Source organism: Corylus avellana, chromosome 6 (assembly GCF_965113065.1).
Source record: "Corylus avellana chromosome 6, dhCorAvel1.hap1.2, whole genome shotgun sequence".
In the NCBI taxonomy this organism is placed as follows: domain Eukaryota; kingdom Viridiplantae; phylum Streptophyta; class Magnoliopsida; order Fagales; family Betulaceae; genus Corylus; species Corylus avellana.
In genome coordinates, this window is record NC_142495.1 from 26,448,072 (window position 1) to 26,468,008 (window position 19,937).

A 19,937-nucleotide genomic window follows, 5' to 3' on the forward strand; every position below is an offset into this window, starting at 1 on the left:
TTACTAAAATGCTCCTTAATAATTTTTATTTTTTTAAAAAAAAGAGTGAAGAAGGGGAAATATGGCCATTTTTCCTTATTTTGTTACTTTTTAAATTTGTTTAAACCTAGGGCATAGTTGCATTTTTAAAAAATATATCGGAGTAGAATGAACATTTTACAAGCTAGTTGTTTATGTTAACAAAAAAAAAACTAAATAGTAGGGGGTGATTGAAAAGGGTTGAAAAAATAAAACCGCACATTGCAAATAAGTTTAAGGAGAAGAACATTAAAAAATGCTTGGTAGAATAGAGAGGGCAAGCGAAGTTTTGCCCAAAAATAAATCACTCTTAATTTACAAGCCTAAAAGAAAACTTGAAAAAAAGACTAGAGGGGGTTCATCTTCTGCATTTCAAGACCCAAAGACTCTAGACTGCCTCTTTGGATCATTATAATACAACACGGTTAAAATTGTTATAAAATCAATGCAATTACATAAGAAAGGTTTAAAACAAAAGGTTAAACTTTGATCAGATCGGATTTCCATAATTTTAGTTGATACACAGCAAATCCAAGATGCATACATTTAGCAAAACCAACACACATAGCATGAACCTACAGATTTTAGAGAAAGAGAAAGAACATTAAGGATAATCTTCAGAAATTCAGGCATGTAAACATTATTGTTATGTGCCACTCTAGAGGTGCTTGGCAAGGATTGATGCAACAACACCTTGAGCTATAGGGTGATAACAGTCACGAGCCTCTGCAAACACCCTCTCAGCCAAAATCTTCTCCTCTTCCTTTCCAGGGCCTTGTACAAGTGTAGTGTAGAGCGGGCGCAGGTACTTCATCCTCCCAACTTCCTTCAACGTTTTTTCTACCACACCATAGTAATCCCTGCACTTAGATGAAATGGCCAGCTGGAGAAAGCCAACTTTCACTTCATAATCCTTCGATTCTGATAGCCTGTAGCGCTCATCCAAGGCCAAGACCTGCATATGCAACCAAATATTATGATGAGACAACTGCAAGAAAACACCAGGTACCCAGGAACTATACATAAGAAAACACCTAGCTAGGAGGAGTAAAGTTCAATGGATCAAGCCTTCGAGACCCACTGAGAATTCTAGTTGTGGGGGTGCCTAGACTGTGGACCAAGTCGTAGAACTAACTTATCAAACAGTGGAGTCACAACTTCACCTTCAAAGCTTATTTCTAGTGTAATAAAACCTTTTTTCTTTTTCTTTTCTCTCAGAAGAAAATATAAGGCATTATTTAAGCCAGTTCTGTCAACTCACTGTGTAAAAAAAGTTGATAAGTTTTTTCTATAAAACACATATAAAGCATGGGTCTTCAACCAGCATATACAAATTGCCTCAACATCACTCAAATCCATTTCTTCCAGTCAAAAACATCCAAAAACAATCCAGTGATAGTAGACCACGTTGTATTGGACAGGAAAATAAACATCCTAAAACACAAAGAAATCATGAAAAAACCAAAAAGAGTAAATAAATCAAAGAGAAAAATCCACTTCACCCCCATGAAGTTTTAGGAGTTTTTCAATTTGAACCCTAAAGTTTAAAAATTGGCAATGTAACCCCCTAATGTTTCAAAAATTTTCAATTTAAACCTTCCGTTACTGATTTTCGTCAAATTTGACGAAAATTTCTAAAATTACATAATTACCCTCATACTTTTTTAAAAAAAATTTCCGTCTAATTTAACGAAAATTAGTAACGAAGGGTTTAAATTGAAAATTTTTGAAACATTGGGAGAGTACATTGCCAATTTTTAAACTTTTGGATTCAAATTAAAAAACTCCTGAAACTTCGGGGGTAAAGTGGATTTTTCCCTAAATCAAAACAAAACAATTAGGTAACGGTAACAAGATTAGAAGCACCACCTGTGAAGCTTCAACAGATTTGGGCAGGTTCTCCAAGTATAGTTCCCATTCCTGCCCTTGCCAATCTGCAACTTCATCCTCCCTCGGCATTCTCCCAAGCTTAAACTCGTTGGCAAGTGATACTATCTTCGTATATATATTGGAGACTGGTTCATAGGCATCTGGAGGGATACCAGTACCCTCTGTCCATAGTTCTAAGTCAACGTCTCTCTCTATTCCAGGGATGTTAGCTTTCAGGAAGTCCAGAAATGTCTCAGTATCAATTGATTGGAACTTAAAGGTGGCAATATATTTCTTGAGGAATTCATCAAATGCAGGCCTTCCAATCTACACATCCCAGAGGATAAACATAATTGGTCAGATTATTCTTCACAAAACAATGCCCAGCTACACCAGTATCAGAGACATTACACTTAATATAGGCTCTCAGGAACCTTGTTTTACAGATAAGACTCCTATAGCTATTTCCATGGGCACATAACGCCACTTTTTGGTCAGTGCATTGAGTGGAAAAGGAAACATATGCATGAAAAACATGCTAAGAAACAGTAAACAAGTGATTCAACATACCTGACGTTCAATACGCCATAGAAACTGGAAACCTTTCTCATATGGAACTTGAGAATACACATCATCTGGGTCCACTCCTTCCTGATTGGTTTTGAGTTTTGTGAACTCCATCCTGTCCTTGAATCGCTCCATTTCCTCATTTAAGCCCCTCCAACCAATTCCAATATTCAATGCAGCTCTGTCCTCCCCTTGTACAGCTTCCACAATCCTCCTCTCCGCATAGGTAGTAAACCCCTAGTACAAGAAATGAGAAAACTAAGTCCACTTGCAGAGAACAAAAATTGATCTTTTATATATATATAAACAATCCCCAATGGTGAGACACTTCGAGATCAGGAAATTCACACGCACAAAATTAATCAGGTATGAATACCGTAACATCTTAATTAGGAGACACAAACAACATATATATACCTCATTCAACCAAAAATGGTCATTGGTCTTGTTGGTAATCAGATTCCCGGTCCAGCTATGTGCGAGCTCGTGGGCCACCACCTGGGCTCCACTGGAATCGCCCTTGATCACCGTGGGCGTCAAGAACACCATCCTCGGGTTCTCCATCCCGCCGTACGGGAAACTCGGCGGCAACACCAGTAGATCGAATCTCTCCCACTCGTACGGCCCGAACAGCCTCTCCCCTTGCTGGATCATCTCCTCCGTTCCGGCGAACTCTCTGGCCGCGCCGTCGAGCAATTCCGGAGCCGCCTCCGCGTAAACCCTAGTCCTCGGCCCGACCTCACGGAAACCTAGCTCCCCCGCAGCGAAGGCGAACAGGTATGGCGGAACCGGCTGGTCCATGACGAACTCCTCCACCACGCGCTCCTCCGAGCACCACAGCGACGAGTGGTCCGGGGCCAGCGCCGCGGCCTCGTGGCTCAGCGGCGAGCGGCGGTCCACGTGACGCGCGGCCATCACGGCGGAGAGCCGGCGCGGGAGGTTGAGGAGGCACGTGTAGCGCACGCGGGCGGCGGGGGTGTCCTGGCAGGGGAAGACGGAGCGCGCGTGGATGGACTGGCACTGGGTGTACACGAAGGGACACCTCTTGTTAAAGGTCTGCTCCGGCGAGAGCCACTGGAGGGCCGAGGAGGAAGGTGACGTGGAGAAAAGGACTAGAAACGAGGACTGGTTGGCTAGAGAGAGGGTGACGTGGCAGCCCATGATTGGGTCGGGCGGGGAGAGCGAGAAGGGGATGGGCGTACTCCCATGGGGCTCGAAAACGGCGTGGATGGTGAGAGAGCGCGCGTCGAGTGAGAGTTGACCGGAGTAAGGGCCGGGGAGGGTGAGGAGGGCGGAGCCGTGAATGGTGGAGGTCGTGAAGTCGACGTAGAGGGTGAGGGCGATGTGGGTGGCGAGCGGGTGGGTGGAGTCCGTGAAGGAGTGGGGATCAATGGGTGCCATTTCGTGGGGGGGTTTTTAGGGTTTGGCTTCTGTGGGTGCGAAGAATGAAGGGGGAGGGAGGAAGAAGAGAGGGTGGGGGAGCTTTTATTCCGAGTGTGGGGAATCTGAATGTGTTCTTTGTTGGGTACGTTTTTAAATTTGGAGGGAGAGTAATGGAAGCGTGGCCAGCGTGGGACGTGGGTAAAGATACTTAAAAGGACTCCTAGCCTCCTAGCCTCCACTAATCACTCTTTATTATAAAATTAACGGGTAATCTTAAAATAAATCATTAAGGTTGTTTTTAATGGTAAAATAATTGAAATTTATTAACTCAAGTTTTGTTAGGCTTAAAGCATGGGGAAATGATCTTCTCGATTTCAAACCCCTTCCCATTTTCTCTAATTAGTGCATATAGAAGGGTAGTGTTGTACAAAAATTTTAGAAAAAATTTCACTAAGGACCCTCAAACTTCCACCCGTTTTGAAATATTTCCCCTGAACTTTAAAATCTCTCAATTTAGTCATCTGAACTTTCAATTGCTTTTAATTTGGACCCTCCGTCAGATTTTAAATGTCACATGACGTTTATACCATTGACTTTTGTATAAAATTTCAACTTCTAAAACTTTTTTTATTTTAAAAAAAAAAAAAAAAACAAAAATCAAGGATATTTTGGTCTTTTTTTTTTTAATTTTTAACAGCTAAAATTAACAGAATGATCCAAATTGAAAGCAATTGAAAGTTCAGGAGACTAAATTGAGAGATTTTGAAGTTCAGCGGAGGTATTTCAAAACGAGTGGAAGTTTGAGGGTCCTTAGTGAAGTTTCTCCAAAATTTTAACCTCAAATAAAGACTCTCTCTTGGATCACTCCTCAGCCCATATTGACAGTCGATAGTCGGGTTTAAGGGGTCAAGTAGTTGCTGCAACCAACTCCTTCGAGCCAATTGACGCCCGTCAACCTCGATCATGAATGGGCTTGGGCCAATTGACGTTAGGCCTAATAATGCTTAGCTAACTCTTATATTAAACCATGTTAAATAAATTAAAAAATTTAATGCTTTTTTGGAGTGTCACATTAATATTGTTGAATAATTGTAGAATAAAAAACATAATATCTAACATTTATATTCATCCAATGAAAGGACGTAACTTCTCTTTCATTGAAATCATTTTTTCATTTTTTCTTTTTTGTCTTTAAAATCCTCCTATTCAATGACAATATTGACTTGTATTTAGTAGGAATAAAAGTGTTTTTTTTTTTTTTTTTAATTGTAAGAAGGGTTTTAGGAAAAAAGAATTTTCGAGGAATAAAGATAAAGGTATGCAGCAAAAGTAGCGTTCGATGAGATTGCAGAATTCTATGTTGTTATATATATAATTCATGTTAATTATTATATAATCACTCTATAATGTATTTTATACGTCAAAAAATATGGATAATAAACTCGTGGATCACACGTCTTATTAAAAAGACTTTTTTTTTTTCTTTTTTTTTAAATTTTTTTTTTTATCCTATAAAATTTCTGTAAGATTTATTTCCTAATAACAACATTTTCCCTTAATATTTGTCTATCCATTGGTCCATTGTTTTTTTTTTTTGTTTTGTTTTAAACATAAATAACACCATAATAAGGATGTACTCATGAGCTTGCCATAAGCTTGACATATTTCTTCCTTTTTTTTTTCTTTTTTTTTTTTGTACTTTTTGTCTTTAAAGTATTTTCTTCTCAAAATGTGCATTTAAGGCTCCGTTTACTTCGACTTAAAATGGTTTCCAGAAAATGATTTTCATATTTTACGGTGTTTACTTTGACGTAAAATAGTGGTCAACGGAAAATATTTTCCTTTTGACCGAAAATTCTTCTTTAATTTTTGGAAAATGGTTTACGATTTTGAAAATCGTAAACCATTTTTCGACTATGAGCATCTCATTCTTAAATCGATGGACCTTTCCAAGACCCGCCCAAAACCTCGCCGAAACTTGATCGGGACCTGCCCGGGACCCGCCCGGGACCTGACGAGGACCTGATCGGGACCTCGGCGGGACCCGCCTGAGACCCCGGCGGGACCCGCTTGGGACCTAACCGGGACCCGCCCGGGACCCACTCAGGACTTGACTGGGACCTGCCCGAGACTTGCCAGGGACCCGCACTGGACCTGACCAGGACCCGCCCGGGACCTACCCGTGACTTGACCGGGACTCGCCCGGGACCTGACCAGGACCCGCCAGAGACCTCGGTGGGACCCGCCCGAGACTTGCCCGAGACCTAATCGGGACTTGACCGGGACCCGCACGGGACTTGACTAGGACCCGATGAGGACTTGCCCTGAACCCGCCTGGGACTTGCCCGCGACCTAACCGGGACTTGCCCAGGACCCGCCCGGGACCTGACTGGGCCCCGGTGAGGTCCCGGGCAGGTCCCGGCGAGGTCCCGAGCAAGTCCTGGGCAGGTCCTAGTCAACTCCTAGTGGGTCCCAAGCTGGTTCCGGTCAAGTCTCGGCGGGGTCCCAGCAAGGTCCTGGTCAAGTCCCGGGCAGGTTCCGAGCAAGTCCCGGTCAAGTCCTGGGCGGGTCCCGTGCGGGGTTTCGGACAAGTTCCAGGCGGGTCCCGGTCAAGTCTCAGTCAAGCCCCGGGCGGGTCCCTCCAGGGTCCTGAGTAGGTCCCAAAAGGGTCCCGGTCAGGTCCAGGGCGGGTCCCGGGCAAGTCTCGGGCAGGTCCTGGGCAGGTCTCGGGCGGGTCCCAGGCAGGTCCCGGGCGGGTCCCGGTCAAGTCCTAAGTAGGTCCTAGCGAGGTCTCGGACAAGTCCCGGTTAAGTTCTGGCGAGGTCTTGGGCAAGTCGTTGCGGAGTGTCGAACAAGTCTCGTGCAGGTCCCCTATTGGAAAAAATATATATAAAAAAAGATATTAAAAAAAATTATTTTCCGTGTGCAAGGTAAATGCCGTAAAATGTTTTCGACGAAAAATATTTTCAGGGAAAATGACTTTCCTAAAAATATTTTACGAAGGAAACCATTTTACATGGAAGTAAACGGAGCCTAAGAGTATGAAAATGGCGCGTATAACATTTCTCGTTCTTAAAAGAACATGGCATTCACCATTATTTTTTACTCTAGACATATCCCCACTCCCGCACTCTCAAGTACGAACTTTATGATTTGGCACTCAAAATTACATTTCTATTCAAAATTCAATAGTGATATAGTCAAAATCTAATTGTAACTTTTACTGTCACGTCAAAAAATGTTCGTTTAAGAGCGTGTGTAACATTCTTAAGATTTGTTACTTAAATTTTTCATTCATAGTGGGACATGGGACACTCATATAAACTACCACATCGTTTTATATTATAAGATAAGATATTGAAGTAAAAGTTGAAATACATGTTTCATAGAGTAATGTTACATACTACATTTGAATTATCTAATTATCTAACAACGTTAATGATAGAGTCTTAACAAACTCGTGATTTTTATTTCACAACTATCTTAAAATACTGACATAACAATCTCAACTAAACATAATTAAGAAAAAAAAATCTTAACTAAACCTTAATTTTTCTTTTTTTTATTAAGAATTACTGATCAAATAGTTTATAGCATTAGCATCGACCAATAGCCCATCAAACAGAGGGGTCTATTGGGCCAAATAGTCCGAGTCCGAAAAGATATTAGTTTTGGGCTTTTTGCAGGGACTTACCAACTAGTGGGACCAAACCCGTTGTTATACCCACCTCTCGCAACTCGTTTATCCGTCTTCTCGCCCTCTCTCTCTCTCTCTCTGTCTCTCTCTCCCAGCTTGGAGCAAAGCATCGAAAGCCTGTGGCTTGTGAGAGCAAGTGAGCGAAGGAAGAGAAAAGCTCAGTTGGAGCAGAAATGGACGACTACACGAGAGAGATGATGGACCTGAAGACCCTCGTCACTAGGACCCTCGAGAAGAAGGGCGTCCTCGCCAAGATCCGGGTATAAATCCCCACATTGCCCTTCCTCTTTCTTTTCACTTTCAATTTCCTTTGTTTTCATTCATTTCTCGCAAAACTTGTATCTTCATTCTTGTAATTGCTAATTTAAACCGAAAGTGGTATTCTTTTGGTTCCCGAGCTAATTGTGTGACAATTCTAGCGCTTCGCGATGTTGGTTGGCGTTAGGTTTTTGCAAGATAATCCATTATCCGGGTTTACGGAAATAAATGTGGGTTTTTTCTGGTGTGAACTAATAAAGGTTGTTGTGGTGTGAGTACGGAACTGGATTTTAGAGAATGCGAGTTCATTTGAAATTAGGGTTTTGAGAATGAATTTTTAGCAGTTTATTAAAGGGGGTCAGACGTGGAAGATGATTGATTCGCTGCAGTGTGCTCTTCCGTGTTAGGAACGTGTATCAATCTGTTCATCATTTGGAATTCTGAATTTTTAGGAAGTAATATTTTTATATTTTAAGTTGACAATCGGTGTTGCACTTAATTTTTTTTCTTCTTGTTTTTCAATTTGTTCTATATACTGTATTACTGTGTATTTTTTTATTCACATTTTCCATTACGTAGAGTTGTGAATAGAACAGGAAGGTGTTGGGTAGATTTGAAAAAAAAAAAAATTATAAATGTAGCTAACACCAATTAGTTGAGGAAAGATTCATGAAGCTGACTCCACTAAATTGGGATTAATGCTCAGTTGAGTTGAGTTGTATGCTTTATTACCAAGAGGAATTAAACGGTTCCATGCTTGTTTTGTATCTGCTATTGATTGATTTTGTTGGGTTTTTGCTAGGCTGAACTCAGAGCAAGTGTGTTTGAGGCAATTGAAGAGGAGGATCGGGTAATTGAAAAAGAAGATGGTTTGCCTCCTGCATTACTAGGTAGCTGCAACGATCGTGCAAAAGAGCTTCATGCTTCTCCCTCAGGTTCCTCTACATATCCATTTTCTCTCCTTCTATGTGTATAATGTATTCAGTCGATCTTGGTTGTAAGCCGATTAAGGTCTAAAAGTTTCATCTTCCGTCAGGTCTTTAGATAGACGAGTCAAATTGAAATCAGCCAGGGTTAATCATCACAAAAACTAACCTACAACATCCACGCCAAGGTTAAGTACAATTACACATGGCATGGTTTTAAGAAATAACACTAGATCCATAATACTTACCCCCCCCCCTCCTCCAAAAAAAAAAAAAAAAAAAAAAAATTACAATATGTTCTAGAAACATCCTCAGATTTTTGAACAAGGGAACAATTTGTTAATTTCTGAGCATTACTCAGCCTCATCACATTGCGATAAACATACCTTTCTATATGAGGAAAGAGAGGAAATAAATAAAAAAATGATGGATTTGAAGCAGAAGCTGGTGCAAATTTGTATTTATTTAACTATTGCTGAATCTATGAAGTGGTTTTGGCATGGACCTATTAGAGATGGAGAGGGTGGTGAGAAGGCATGTAATTGGGGCATTATGTGGGTGCAACAGTCCAAGAAAGGGATGTTCATCTCATTTTTCTTTGCAAACTCGTGAATTGGACACGGACTAAAGAACTTCTCATAAAAGAAGAATCTCAAGCCAATGAGAGAGAGAACCCATGGCGGTTGGGATGGTGACAACAGATGTCAGAGGTGGTCGACGTGTGACTGAATGAGTGATGATTATTGGGGTTCATCTGCTGACTGGTTTGGGAAGAGAGAGAGAGAGAGAGAGATTGGGACTGTCTATCCTGAGCCTTAAACACCTAGGACTAATTAGTCCCAATCCAGCCTAATCCCCAATCCCACTCGGAATTAAAAATGATCATGGGATTATTCTTTCTGCCGTGACTGAGTGTTCCACTAACTGGAATGTCCCAAACGCAGGATTCAGACTATTTAATTATAATCTTAACCTGAATCCCGTTTACCAAATGAGGCCTTAGATTATGGGAAATAAACTTGTATAGTTTGGGCTATTTGCCTGGCTCAGGATTAAATGTTACAGTTCTGGGTCATCGGACTTTAAAAGATTCAAAAATAAGTTACTGTCCTAGGAAGGACAAAGGGAGACTGAAACCATTCTTTCCCATCCAAGAACAACTTGCCATTCCAAGTTACCCAAACTATATATTTTTTTGGATATTTCAAGTTGTAGCTTCAAAGTGAAAACCAGATGCTTATATGGCTTTGAGAGTGTGGTTGCTTGAAGAACTAGAAGGGCTTGCTTGCTTCTAACCGTTCATTGAACACAGAAGGGCTCAGTGACCAAGCCTTCCTTTTTCTGCTTGGAGGGTATTGGCTTTAATATATCAACTAATTTATCTTTACCTATGTATTGGAACAGCTATACAATTTAGAAATCCTTGTCAGTTACTTTTTGATTCTTATCCAACATAATGTTGCTCTTGTGGACTTTAAATGTTAATTTTCAATGCACACCATGGTGTCTGTTCCATCTCAAAGTGATGTATGTGGACAAGCTGAGGATTTTAATCGTTTAATGTGTTTTCTTGATCTCCTTATGTTTTTTTTCTTCACTATCCATGTAATTGATGTGGAATATATGAAGATGATAACGTTTTGCTGCAGAACATGATGCATCTGCAAGTTACTTCTGTAAAGTCTTATTTATGGTCACTTGTCTTATTTACTCATCTTTTATCTCACTCTTTTAAATGCAGGAAGGCTGCTTACTGCTCTTGTATGTGAATACTTAGACTGGGCGCAACTAAATCACACACTAAAAGTGTATCTGCCCGAGTGTAATTTGGTAATCAAGTAATTTTTTTTCTTCTTTTGGTTCATAGTATTGCTGATTTTGTTGTGATAATTTTTGAACTAATATGTTCAATTATCTTCTAACTCATATGGGGATTATTTTGCAGCAAAAGGATTCTTGGAAAGCTGAGTTGAAAGAATTTAGTAGCAAGAATGGATATGATCTCAACAGAAATGTTGATAGTCCTTTGCTTTTGGATGTGCTTCAAGGATTCTTGAAGTTTGAGGTTTGATATTATATCTCATTTAAACTAAAGTATTTTCATATTCAATTCAAAACAGTAAACATGCATGGGACTTGATAGCAGCAACTTCGTGCGGCAAGGTTGATATCTGTGGGAGTACTATGTATGACTTTATGCGTGTATGTATCCATGCATGTACAGTTAATTTTTTCCAAGGGTACTCGATTTGAATGAGTAGGAATTAGATATATATGAGATTGGTTTATTACTCATCTTAAAAAAATGTCCTTCACCTATATTATCTTGTATAACTGTGAGAATAGTAATGTTCTTGATGTCTATAAACATAACCGTGATAAGCATTCAAGTTGTTTATTAATGAATGCAATTTACAATACTGATGCTCTGGAATAGACCTGTGATTCATATTTATTTGAACATGTTCAGAATTTGAGATATAGTCTTCAAAAGTGTAACTACTTCTTGTACTACTCTTACATAATCTTTTTTTTTTTTTTTTTTTTTTTTTTTTTTTCTGAATCATGTTTTGATAGAATCTATCCCAAGCAAGGAGTTCTGGAAGAAGATTAACCACTTCAGAAGCTGAGTCCTTATCTAACTTAGAGTCCAGAAACACTCGGAGGCCTTCTTCATCTTCTGTTGCCGGGGGCTTACCCCCACTTGGGAGGTTCTGCGCCTACCTTACTGTTTCATTTTTAATTCTGATTTGTTTAATTTGTCTCTTTTCCTTTTGCCATTTTCTTTTTCTTCCCTCCAATTGACATGTTAGTTTGTTGGTGTGCTTATGTAGGCCTCTTCCTGCTTCCCAGGCATCTGGTGAGTAATAGAGCTATTTACTCTGTGCTTCCACTATCTGCTTGCTTGTGATTTTCTTTATCTGATACAGTCTAGCCTTCAGATCGTAGAGGAGGGTCCTCCATGTCTGGTTACAGGAAGGATGACTATAATTGGAGATATGACAGCGAAGATATCCCAGAGGATGTAATTCGAGCTTCAGCTGCCATGGAGAACCTTCAGTTGGATAGAAAAGCTCGAAATCTTACTACATCTTGGCGGTTTGTTCTGATAACCTAATCAGCATATTTTTCTTCTTTTATCCATTTGTTACTAGTGAAAAAATAATTCACGGATAGGGGTTCTAGAAACATCCAACACGAGATCATACTGTTCCCTTTTTGGACTGCTAGAAAACTGACTCTTTGTGGAATATGAAGGTTTCCTATTGCGATCATCATCATAATCATTATTTGGCAGTAGGTCAATTTTTACAAAATCTAATATAAGCTTGCTGGTGCCTCACAATTGCATGTCGTGTCTTACTGCCAGAATCTTAATGTTGCTGTAGTAACTAATTTTCTTAGAATTACTGTTGTCTCTTGAAGAAAATATTAATTTTGGAAAACAGAATTAGAACTTCTTTTTTATCCTAGGTTGTGGATTTTAGTTTAGAGTTTGTTGATGCCAATTTGTTGTGCTAACATATGGGTTTTTGAATGAATGTCACATGGTATTCTTTCATTTGATTGTGTCAATCAGCTCTAGCTGAAATTGTACCTCCTCCCTTTGTAAGGAGGTACAAAGGATTCATATCTTTTAATTTAGCAAAAATTTCTTTCGTGTCTTTTGACCATTGATAGAAAGGATTCTTATCTTAAATAATGCCTTATATTTAACCATAGTTTAGAAATCGTCTTACAGTGAGGTTGAATATAGGCAGTACATATTTAGTGGCTTGGGCTTGGTTTCTCTCTTTCTTTATGCTTTTTTGCCATGTTTATTTTTTCAGATTCAACCGTCTGCTTTAACTACCATAGAAACTACCATATAACCTCATATTTGGTGTGTATTGTTTCCTTAGCTTATTTGATGGATTCGGTTGCAGGCATGCTGGGGATGGAATCAGTGAGGAAGATGGCAGGGCAGACCATATGTAGCTGAGAGACATCCTTTGTATGTCTGCACGTGTATCCTAATGTTTCTTCTTGATTTTTCTTTTTTTTCTTTTTCTTTTTAACCTTCAATGAAAACCATCAAATGAGGGTAGTGATGTGTTGTGTAAGATTATTTGTATTGCGATGTGATTTAGTGCTTTGATTGAGCTTTATTCTATTTCATTTCGTTTTGTTCTATTATTGACCTGTGAGTGAAATTCATATTAGTGACTTTGCCGTGTACAATTCTAACTCTTGAAGGATCTTAAATTTTGTGCGAATGCAAATATTTAGTGGCTATTGTCCAAACTAGATGATCTAGCGTATTGAAAAAAATTGTTCTGATATGACATAAAGATGAAAACAGTATACACGAGTTTCTTTGTGTAAGCTGCCAAAACCTGTATGTTGGCAAGGTGAGATGGGCTTTGGGTTTAACTCGTATGATATTCTTGTCAAATGTTACACTTCCCGTCCAAGTTTCTATTCATGCACTCGGCAGTCGGCACTCCCACGCTGCACTCTCACAATTTCATTTGCTCCTTGTTTTCAATCACTGCAGACCCTTTCGTGGAAACAACGCAACGATGCAGATCGCATCGGAGCAATACGAGGGAGACTTTTTCATATTCTTAAGCGAAAAAAATGCTTTATAGATTTATGAACTTGAGCGGCCACCCCACCTTTTTTCTTTTCTTTTCTTTTCTTTTCTTTTTTATATTTATATTTATAATTTTAATTTTCAGTTTCTTTTTTAAATTAAAGAAAACACCTGTTGCCTTCTAAATGGGTAATGAGTATGACATGGCAGTATCATTAAAAATTTAACATAAGGTGGATAGAAAGATACATTTGATAACAATTGAAAGCTAAAAGAGTATAAATGACAAAATTTAAACATTGAAGGAGTGATTTACTAAAACGGTATACTTCATGGACCTCTCAAGTATTTTTTTTTTTTTTTTTTTCTTTTCCCCTCTTTTTAATAGTGTTCGACCTTCATGGTTTGAATAAAAGAAGCTTGAGTTATTTGGAACCCAAATGTCCGTAGGACTATAATGTTAAAGTGCAAACAAATTTCTGCAATTAATGGTCATTATCCGGTTTACAAATATGGGTTTGTTAATTTCATTGTTCAAACTAGATTTAACAAATCTAATAGCATATATATGTCATTTAAAAATTTTCATTGACGTGGCGCCAAGTATGTCCAATAAAAGTTGTCAGAAATTATGATCATCTCCAATTCATGAGAATATCTAATTAGTTATATTGAATGTATATTTTTGTCCTTGATAAAATTACCCCTCACATATAACTCATTTATTCCGGTTGCTAGAGGGTGACACATCAACAAAGTCAATGTTACTAGTTAAAAGGAAAAAAAAAAAAAACAAAAACAAAAAACAAAAAAATAAGTTCAGCTCCACCACCGCCTCCAGTCCTACTACCACGCCTAGGCCTCGCCGCCTCCCACAATATTGATCAGCTCCTCTTCCCCGGCGGGCGCAATCTCTCGACAAGCATTTGTTGCATGTACTGGAGCAAACAAGAGGAAGAGGAACACTCTTTCGCCTTTCTTTTTTCCTTTTAGAGATTACAAGTTCATTGCAGTCAACGTCAGGGTCAGCAAGCATCTCCAAAGCATATTCTATGGTCGTGAAAGCACGTGAAATTATAAAGCAAACCCCACATATATATGATATGGCCCACCAGGAAACACACACACCCTCGTGGCCTATTTCAAACGTCAAAGCCCCCTCCACTCCTCGCCTCCAGGAAACACAACAAAACCAGCACTCAATAATTCCACTTCGGCCTACTCCCACTTCTCAACATTCCCAAACGCGACTCAAGAATTTGACTTTGGCTATGGCGGTGCTGCACCGCTTATGGAGGGCCAGAGCGAGAGCCTCGACGCCGATCTCCTCTATAGCCGCCTCCACTATCCGGACGCTCTCTTCTTGCTCTGTAGCAAATTCCGGAGCTGACCTCGAAGCGCCGTCTCTGCTCGCCCAGAACCCCCTCCCGCTCCGCCACGGCCCCAAGGACAGAAACGTCCAGTGGGTGTTCCTTGGCTGCCCCGGCGTCGGAAAGGGCACCTACGCTTCCCGCCTTTCCCACCTCCTCGGTGTCCCCCACATCGCCACCGGCGATCTCGTCCGCGGAGAGCTCTCCTCCTCCGGTCCCCTCGCTTCCCAGGTCCCCTAGGGTTCCATTTTCTCTTTCTCTTTCAATTTCTTCTTTGTTTGCTTTGGATTTTCCTAAATTCTTGTTCTTAGAATTGCGTTTCTGATTGAATACTCGCACACACAAGCATACAGCTCAAGTCAGCTAAATAAGCATATGGGTGTTCCTGCCAGCCTTTAAATATTAACTTCGTTGTGAGTTATTGTGCTTAGAATATGCTAGCAACCCAACTATTTGTTTGTTCACTATTTTATTTTGCAGCTTGCAGAGATTGTGAACCAAGGGAAATTGGTTTCAGATGAGATTATAATAAATTTGTTGTCCAAGCGTCTTGAAGCTGGTGAATCTGGCTTCATTCTTGATGGTTTTCCTCGAACCATAAGGCAGGCGGTGAGCACTTCTTCTGATGAATGGCTTCGTTAATTTAGCAATCTCTTATATCTTATTTGTCAAATGAATGTTAATAGCTGAAGTAGAAAAGGGCTAAAAAGGCTAACAGATTTACGAATATATGAAAGCTAATACGATATGAATGTAATATATCAATCTTAGTACCTATTTATAAAGGACACAGACAAAGTTGCTCTGTTGATGGTTCCTAATGGTACATGTCTAAAGGTTATAAGAGATTACCCAGGATTTAGTCATATATATGGCCTGGTCTGCAATGAGACACTGATTCTGATGCCACTAAAATGGGTGCGACTATTTGCTGGTTAAGCACCTGGGGACTTCTTGCATCTTTTTCAGTTACTTTAATATACTCTGTCATTAATTGCATATATGTTCATTTTAAAAACATATGCCCATTTGCATCTATGACATATCTCTACCATATTGTTCCTTAGGTGAAAATTTTATCAATGGTAGGAAGATTTCAATGACTAAAGTGGAATTTTTACTAAATTTTCACCTTAGGAACAATATGGTAGAGATATACATCTACTTGTTAAAGTATTGATTAGATGATTAAATTTATCTTTTCCTATCGGCTTAAGCTTTTAGGATAAGTGGGGATTTAATATTACTATCGTTTTCCTATGAAGAGACCTAATAAATTATTGAAACATAATTCTTTCCCATTTCTCTCCCACCCAACCAAAAAAAAAAAAAATTAACTGCTCTTATTTTTATCCTTTTATTTCATATTATGTTTTGGCTGTTGTCCAGGAAATTCTAGAGGGGGTTACAGACATTGACTTGGTGGTCAACCTGAAGCTTCAGGAAGAGGCATTGCTTGCAAAGTGCCTTGGAAGAAGGACATGTAGTGAGTGTGGAGGAAACTACAATATTGCCTGTATTGACATAAAGGGTGAGAATGGAAGCCCTGGATTATACATGGCTCCACTTCTTCCCCCTCCACATTGCGAATCAAAACTCATCACTCGAGCTGATGATACTGAAGAAGTTGTTAAGGAACGGCTTCGTATATATCATGATGTGGTATTGCTCCTTACACTATGAATGTTTTTGTTCAACATTTTTAATAGATACTTTAATAACAGTCTTGTTTATAATATTTTGCAATTCAAAGTTTTTATAAGACCAAAGCCAGCCGCCTATAATACTACACACTTCCCTATTGAGGATTGAGGTGTTGTACGCTATGCTGCACTAAAAAGTTGGTATGGCAATGTTTCAACATAAAAAAGGTGTCAGAAGTTGTTTGTAAGATGACCCTGTATTATCATATTGCGGTGGAAATTATTTTATAATATATGCGAATCATTCTAGGTCTATGCACATATGCTAAATGTAGCATGTTCACAAATGTTGTGCCATGAATACTTCATTACTTCCAACAAAGCAGGCTTCACACTGTTTCTCCGCTTTATATCTCTGGTTTCATTCTAGATTTTGGGGAAATGTATTTGAAACTGTACTTAACAATTTCTTCCACTCTTATTTACCACTGCAATAGTAATACCGTAATTCTGTATCATTATAGTTGCTTTGGTTGTTAATTGTAATTCTCATTGTCATTGGAAACTCGATAGTTCCAAGGACGCTATTCAGTGTATGAGCAAAAACTTTATTGTCCATCTTTAAAAAAAGAACATCCTTTCCAAGTTAAAAAAGAGTAAATGTGCTGGGTTAGAGGTTGGAGGTGCTCCTAAGAACGAGATATTGGATTTCATATTTTACTATTACTAATTGTTCCACGGTGTTTCTTAAGTATTGCCACCAATGCCACGTAGTGTTTAGGTTTACAAACGTTATCTTACTAAATGTAAGTAATTCATGTCTTGTTTGAGAGTTTTTGAGGCCTTTGTTAGCCTCAAGTGGTAAATTTTAACACATACTGAATCTGAAAGCTGCTTTAGATGACTGTCACTATCATGTTGGCTGGAAGAGCCTGTTAGAATCGAAAAATTGACAGCCCTAGCTGTTTGGAGTGGGTTGCAGAACCTCATGGTGAATGGTGAACACAAATTGAACACTAGAAAATTGCATTTCTTTGATCAACATCATATATTAATGTTACAGTACTTACTTTCAACTTAATAAAAATAACTATGATATTATTCATTTTCGGTTCAATTAATGAGTTATGCTCTGCAAATTATCTCATTCTTGCAGACTCAACCCCTGGAAGAGTTCTACCGCAGTCGTGGGAAGTTGTTAGAATTTGATCTGCCAGGAGGGATCCCAGAATCCTGGCCAAAGCTGCTTCAAGCTCTGAATCTTGATCATAATGACAAGCAGTCTGCAGCAGCATGATTATATAAATATTCTGTAGTATATTCACAGGGTAAGTTAGATCATTCTTTGCATGTTGAAGATATGTGCATGCATATCAATTTCAAAACAGAACATTTATGTCCAGTAAGAACTGGAAGCATAGCTATACCTATACATCTACAAGGAAGCTTCCTATTGGGCTTCTGGAGATTTGTGCAGTTAGTTAGATGTTGTTTGGAGAGCCAGGAGAAATTATGCTATTGTTGGCAATGTTATTTGGTTGACATATACTTTTAGCTAGCGGTGAGTATAACTCCAGACAATAAGTGTAATGGCGATTTGATTTTGGCAGATATTATGCTTATAAAATTCCATTTTAAGATTTTGGAAGGGAGCACTCACTTGCCAATTTGAATGGTGGGTGCTAGCTTTGCTAGTACCAGTAGTACGGTAGCAGTAACGGAGGATCCACGTTTTATCACGTCGTTCAAAAAATTTAAATAATGTGACATTATTTACCTCATTAGATGCAATAACATTATATATTGATAATGAGAGCACAGGGTTCTTCGGGCTAATTGCAACTTAGTTTATTAAAGCTGGCAAACTTTCTTGTTTTTTTCTTGTCAACTTTTTGAACTTTTGAATATATCTTCAAGCTATTGTATCTTAAGGTCCTCTTAGGATACCCGTTTTCCATCTGAATTCAAGCCCACAGATTTCTTTTCGTTGAAAACATTCAACTTGGCCCTAGTCATAGTTTTAAAGTTAGAACTATAGTCATGTCTCTTTGAATCTTTAATTTTGTCCACATTAAAAAAGGAAGCCCCTCAGAGCAAGCCCCAGAACGAAGTGGGTAGTGTTAATTAGACTTTGAAGTTTTTGCTTTTCTTAATAATTGCTGATACAAAAGCTGATGGGCCGTGATTCAAGCACCCCGTGAAGGAAATTTTTTTTAAAAATATTTTAATGCAAAAAAAAAAAAAAAAATTTGCACGCCGCGTGCTCTTTTCATTCACCCAAAGCTGATTAGCACTACTAGGTCTACACTCAAGTTAGCAGAGTTTAATAATAATGGGATAAAGGCGTAATTTTTAACTTTACTCAAAAGTCAAAAGCACTCTAGTTTGGCTACCTCCAAATTCTAAAGAAAAAGAGCAAAGGAATCGCACTTTTTGCAGGTGTTGTGTATGTGTGCAAAGACAAGTAGCACAAGAAAGAAAACTCAAACCAAGGCCACGAAGAAAGTATGAGATGCAAAGGTTAATGGGAAAAGTAGAGTTTAAAACTTATCACAGCCTCACGAGTCGTATTCTATTTCCACTTACTTTCTATGAGAATCAACTTGTCCACAAAAATAACTAGAAGTTGCGGTAATGAGTAAAAGAAGATGCAATAATCACAAAGTCAGTTTTTGGCTTAATCCGTTTCATCAATTATAAATTGCCACGTCAATTTGTAATAATAATTATAGACTTTCAATGTACGATTGATAATAGTTTTGAAAAGTGTTTTGATGTGATATGATATATCGAGTATCCACTTGACTATACCTAGGCTAAGGAGACCCGTTTGGACTAAGTAATTGAGACCAAGCCATAGATCCCAGTGAGCCAAAAAATTAACCAACTAACTACTTAGAAAGTTCAAGAGAACACGTTACATGTGATGACTATCTTGCCACCCCATCTCAATTGTCTTGATATTCCTGACAAAGAATCAAGCAACATTTTTGATCCACCAATAAACAGTAACACTGCACGATAACCAGTATCGGTAGTAGGAGGCAGAAATTCAGTGCCACCACTACCTTGTTAGAACCGTCCCTTGCCAACATACGACATCTAACGAAGGATACACTTCACTTAAGGACATGAATCGAATGCTATGTCAGGCCCATCAAAAAATGACACCTGGCTAGAGCTACGCAATAGGAAGAAATACTTCACACAAGTAAGAAAAAAACCACCGCTACATATACATGTCATTCATTCTCAGCCCCTACTACTTTTACGTTTATTTATTTATTTCCTCGCCGCCACTCCCAAGTCCCAAACAAAAGTCTTTGAGCTTATCTCCAATCTCTCTCTCTTGCAAACATCCCCAGTGTGGGGTGGTCGTTTGATCTGCTTCGTCATGATATAAAAGGTGAGAAATTAAATTTGTTTGTTTGTTTGTGGGATCCACATTTAAAAAGTATTGTGTTTTGAATTTTTATAAATGATTTCAAGAAAAGAAAAAAAAAAGCATTTTTAGTTTTTAAAAACATAAAAATATTTTCAAAACCATTACCAAATAGACGAATTTTTGAAGAGAAATGCTATGGGTTATTCTTATTGATATTGTTTTCAAATATATATATTTACATAGGG

At 38.8% G+C, this 19,937-nt stretch overlaps 3 protein-coding genes across 3 annotated transcripts; 2 read left to right on the plus strand and 1 right to left on the minus strand.

Moving 5' to 3' along the window:
• Window positions 1-353: 353 nt before the first annotated feature.
• On the minus strand, window positions 354-3,975 carry LOC132186825 (peptidase M1 family protein). The gene is made up of 4 exons (XM_059600914.2): window positions 2,872-3,975; window positions 2,458-2,691; window positions 1,888-2,214; window positions 354-973 (listed from the first exon to the last, which is right to left on the minus strand). The coding sequence occupies exons 1-4, from the start codon at window positions 3,853-3,855 to the stop codon at window positions 677-679; spliced, it is 1,842 nt and encodes a 613-aa protein (XP_059456897.1). The 5' UTR covers window positions 3,856-3,975; the 3' UTR covers window positions 354-676.
• Window positions 3,976-7,577: 3,602 nt separating this feature from the next.
• On the plus strand, window positions 7,578-12,891 carry LOC132188252 (protein TONNEAU 1a). Its single transcript, XM_059602669.2, has 8 exons — window positions 7,578-7,794; window positions 8,595-8,727; window positions 10,460-10,548; window positions 10,664-10,783; window positions 11,296-11,429; window positions 11,553-11,578; window positions 11,661-11,817; window positions 12,645-12,891. Exons 1-8 carry the CDS (start codon window positions 7,708-7,710, stop codon window positions 12,694-12,696), a joined length of 798 nt encoding a protein of 265 aa, XP_059458652.1. The 5' UTR covers window positions 7,578-7,707; the 3' UTR covers window positions 12,697-12,891.
• Window positions 12,892-14,444: 1,553 nt separating this feature from the next.
• LOC132186966 (P-loop containing nucleoside triphosphate hydrolases superfamily protein) lies at window positions 14,445-17,950 on the plus strand. The gene is made up of 4 exons (XM_059601095.2): window positions 14,445-14,895; window positions 15,145-15,273; window positions 16,054-16,326; window positions 17,464-17,950. The coding sequence occupies exons 1-4, from the start codon at window positions 14,566-14,568 to the stop codon at window positions 17,602-17,604; spliced, it is 873 nt and encodes a 290-aa protein (XP_059457078.2). The 5' UTR covers window positions 14,445-14,565; the 3' UTR covers window positions 17,605-17,950.
• Window positions 17,951-19,937: the final 1,987 nt, after the last annotated feature.

Coding starts and splice junctions, on each gene's coding strand:
- LOC132188252 (XM_059602669.2), top strand. CDS start 7,708: ATGGACGACTACACGAGAGAGATGATGGACCTGAAGACCCTCGTCACT. Junction 10,549..10,663: donor ATCTGCCCGAGTGTAATTTG/GTAATCAAGTAA, acceptor ATTATTTTGCAG/CAAAAGGATTCTTGGAAAGC. Junction 11,430..11,552: donor GGCTTACCCCCACTTGGGAG/GTTCTGCGCCTA, acceptor GTGCTTATGTAG/GCCTCTTCCTGCTTCCCAGG.
- LOC132186966 (XM_059601095.2), top strand. CDS start 14,566: ATGGCGGTGCTGCACCGCTTATGGAGGGCCAGAGCGAGAGCCTCGACG. Junction 15,274..16,053: donor CTCGAACCATAAGGCAGGCG/GTGAGCACTTCT, acceptor GCTGTTGTCCAG/GAAATTCTAGAGGGGGTTAC. Junction 16,327..17,463: donor TTCGTATATATCATGATGTG/GTATTGCTCCTT, acceptor TCATTCTTGCAG/ACTCAACCCCTGGAAGAGTT.
- LOC132186825 (XM_059600914.2), bottom strand. CDS start 3,855: ATGGCACCCATTGATCCCCACTCCTTCACGGACTCCACCCACCCGCTC. Junction 2,215..2,457: donor TATGGCGTATTGAACGTCAG/GTATGTTGAATC, acceptor TGGGATGTGTAG/ATTGGAAGGCCTGCATTTGA. Junction 974..1,887: donor AATCTGTTGAAGCTTCACAG/GTGGTGCTTCTA, acceptor TTGCATATGCAG/GTCTTGGCCTTGGATGAGCG.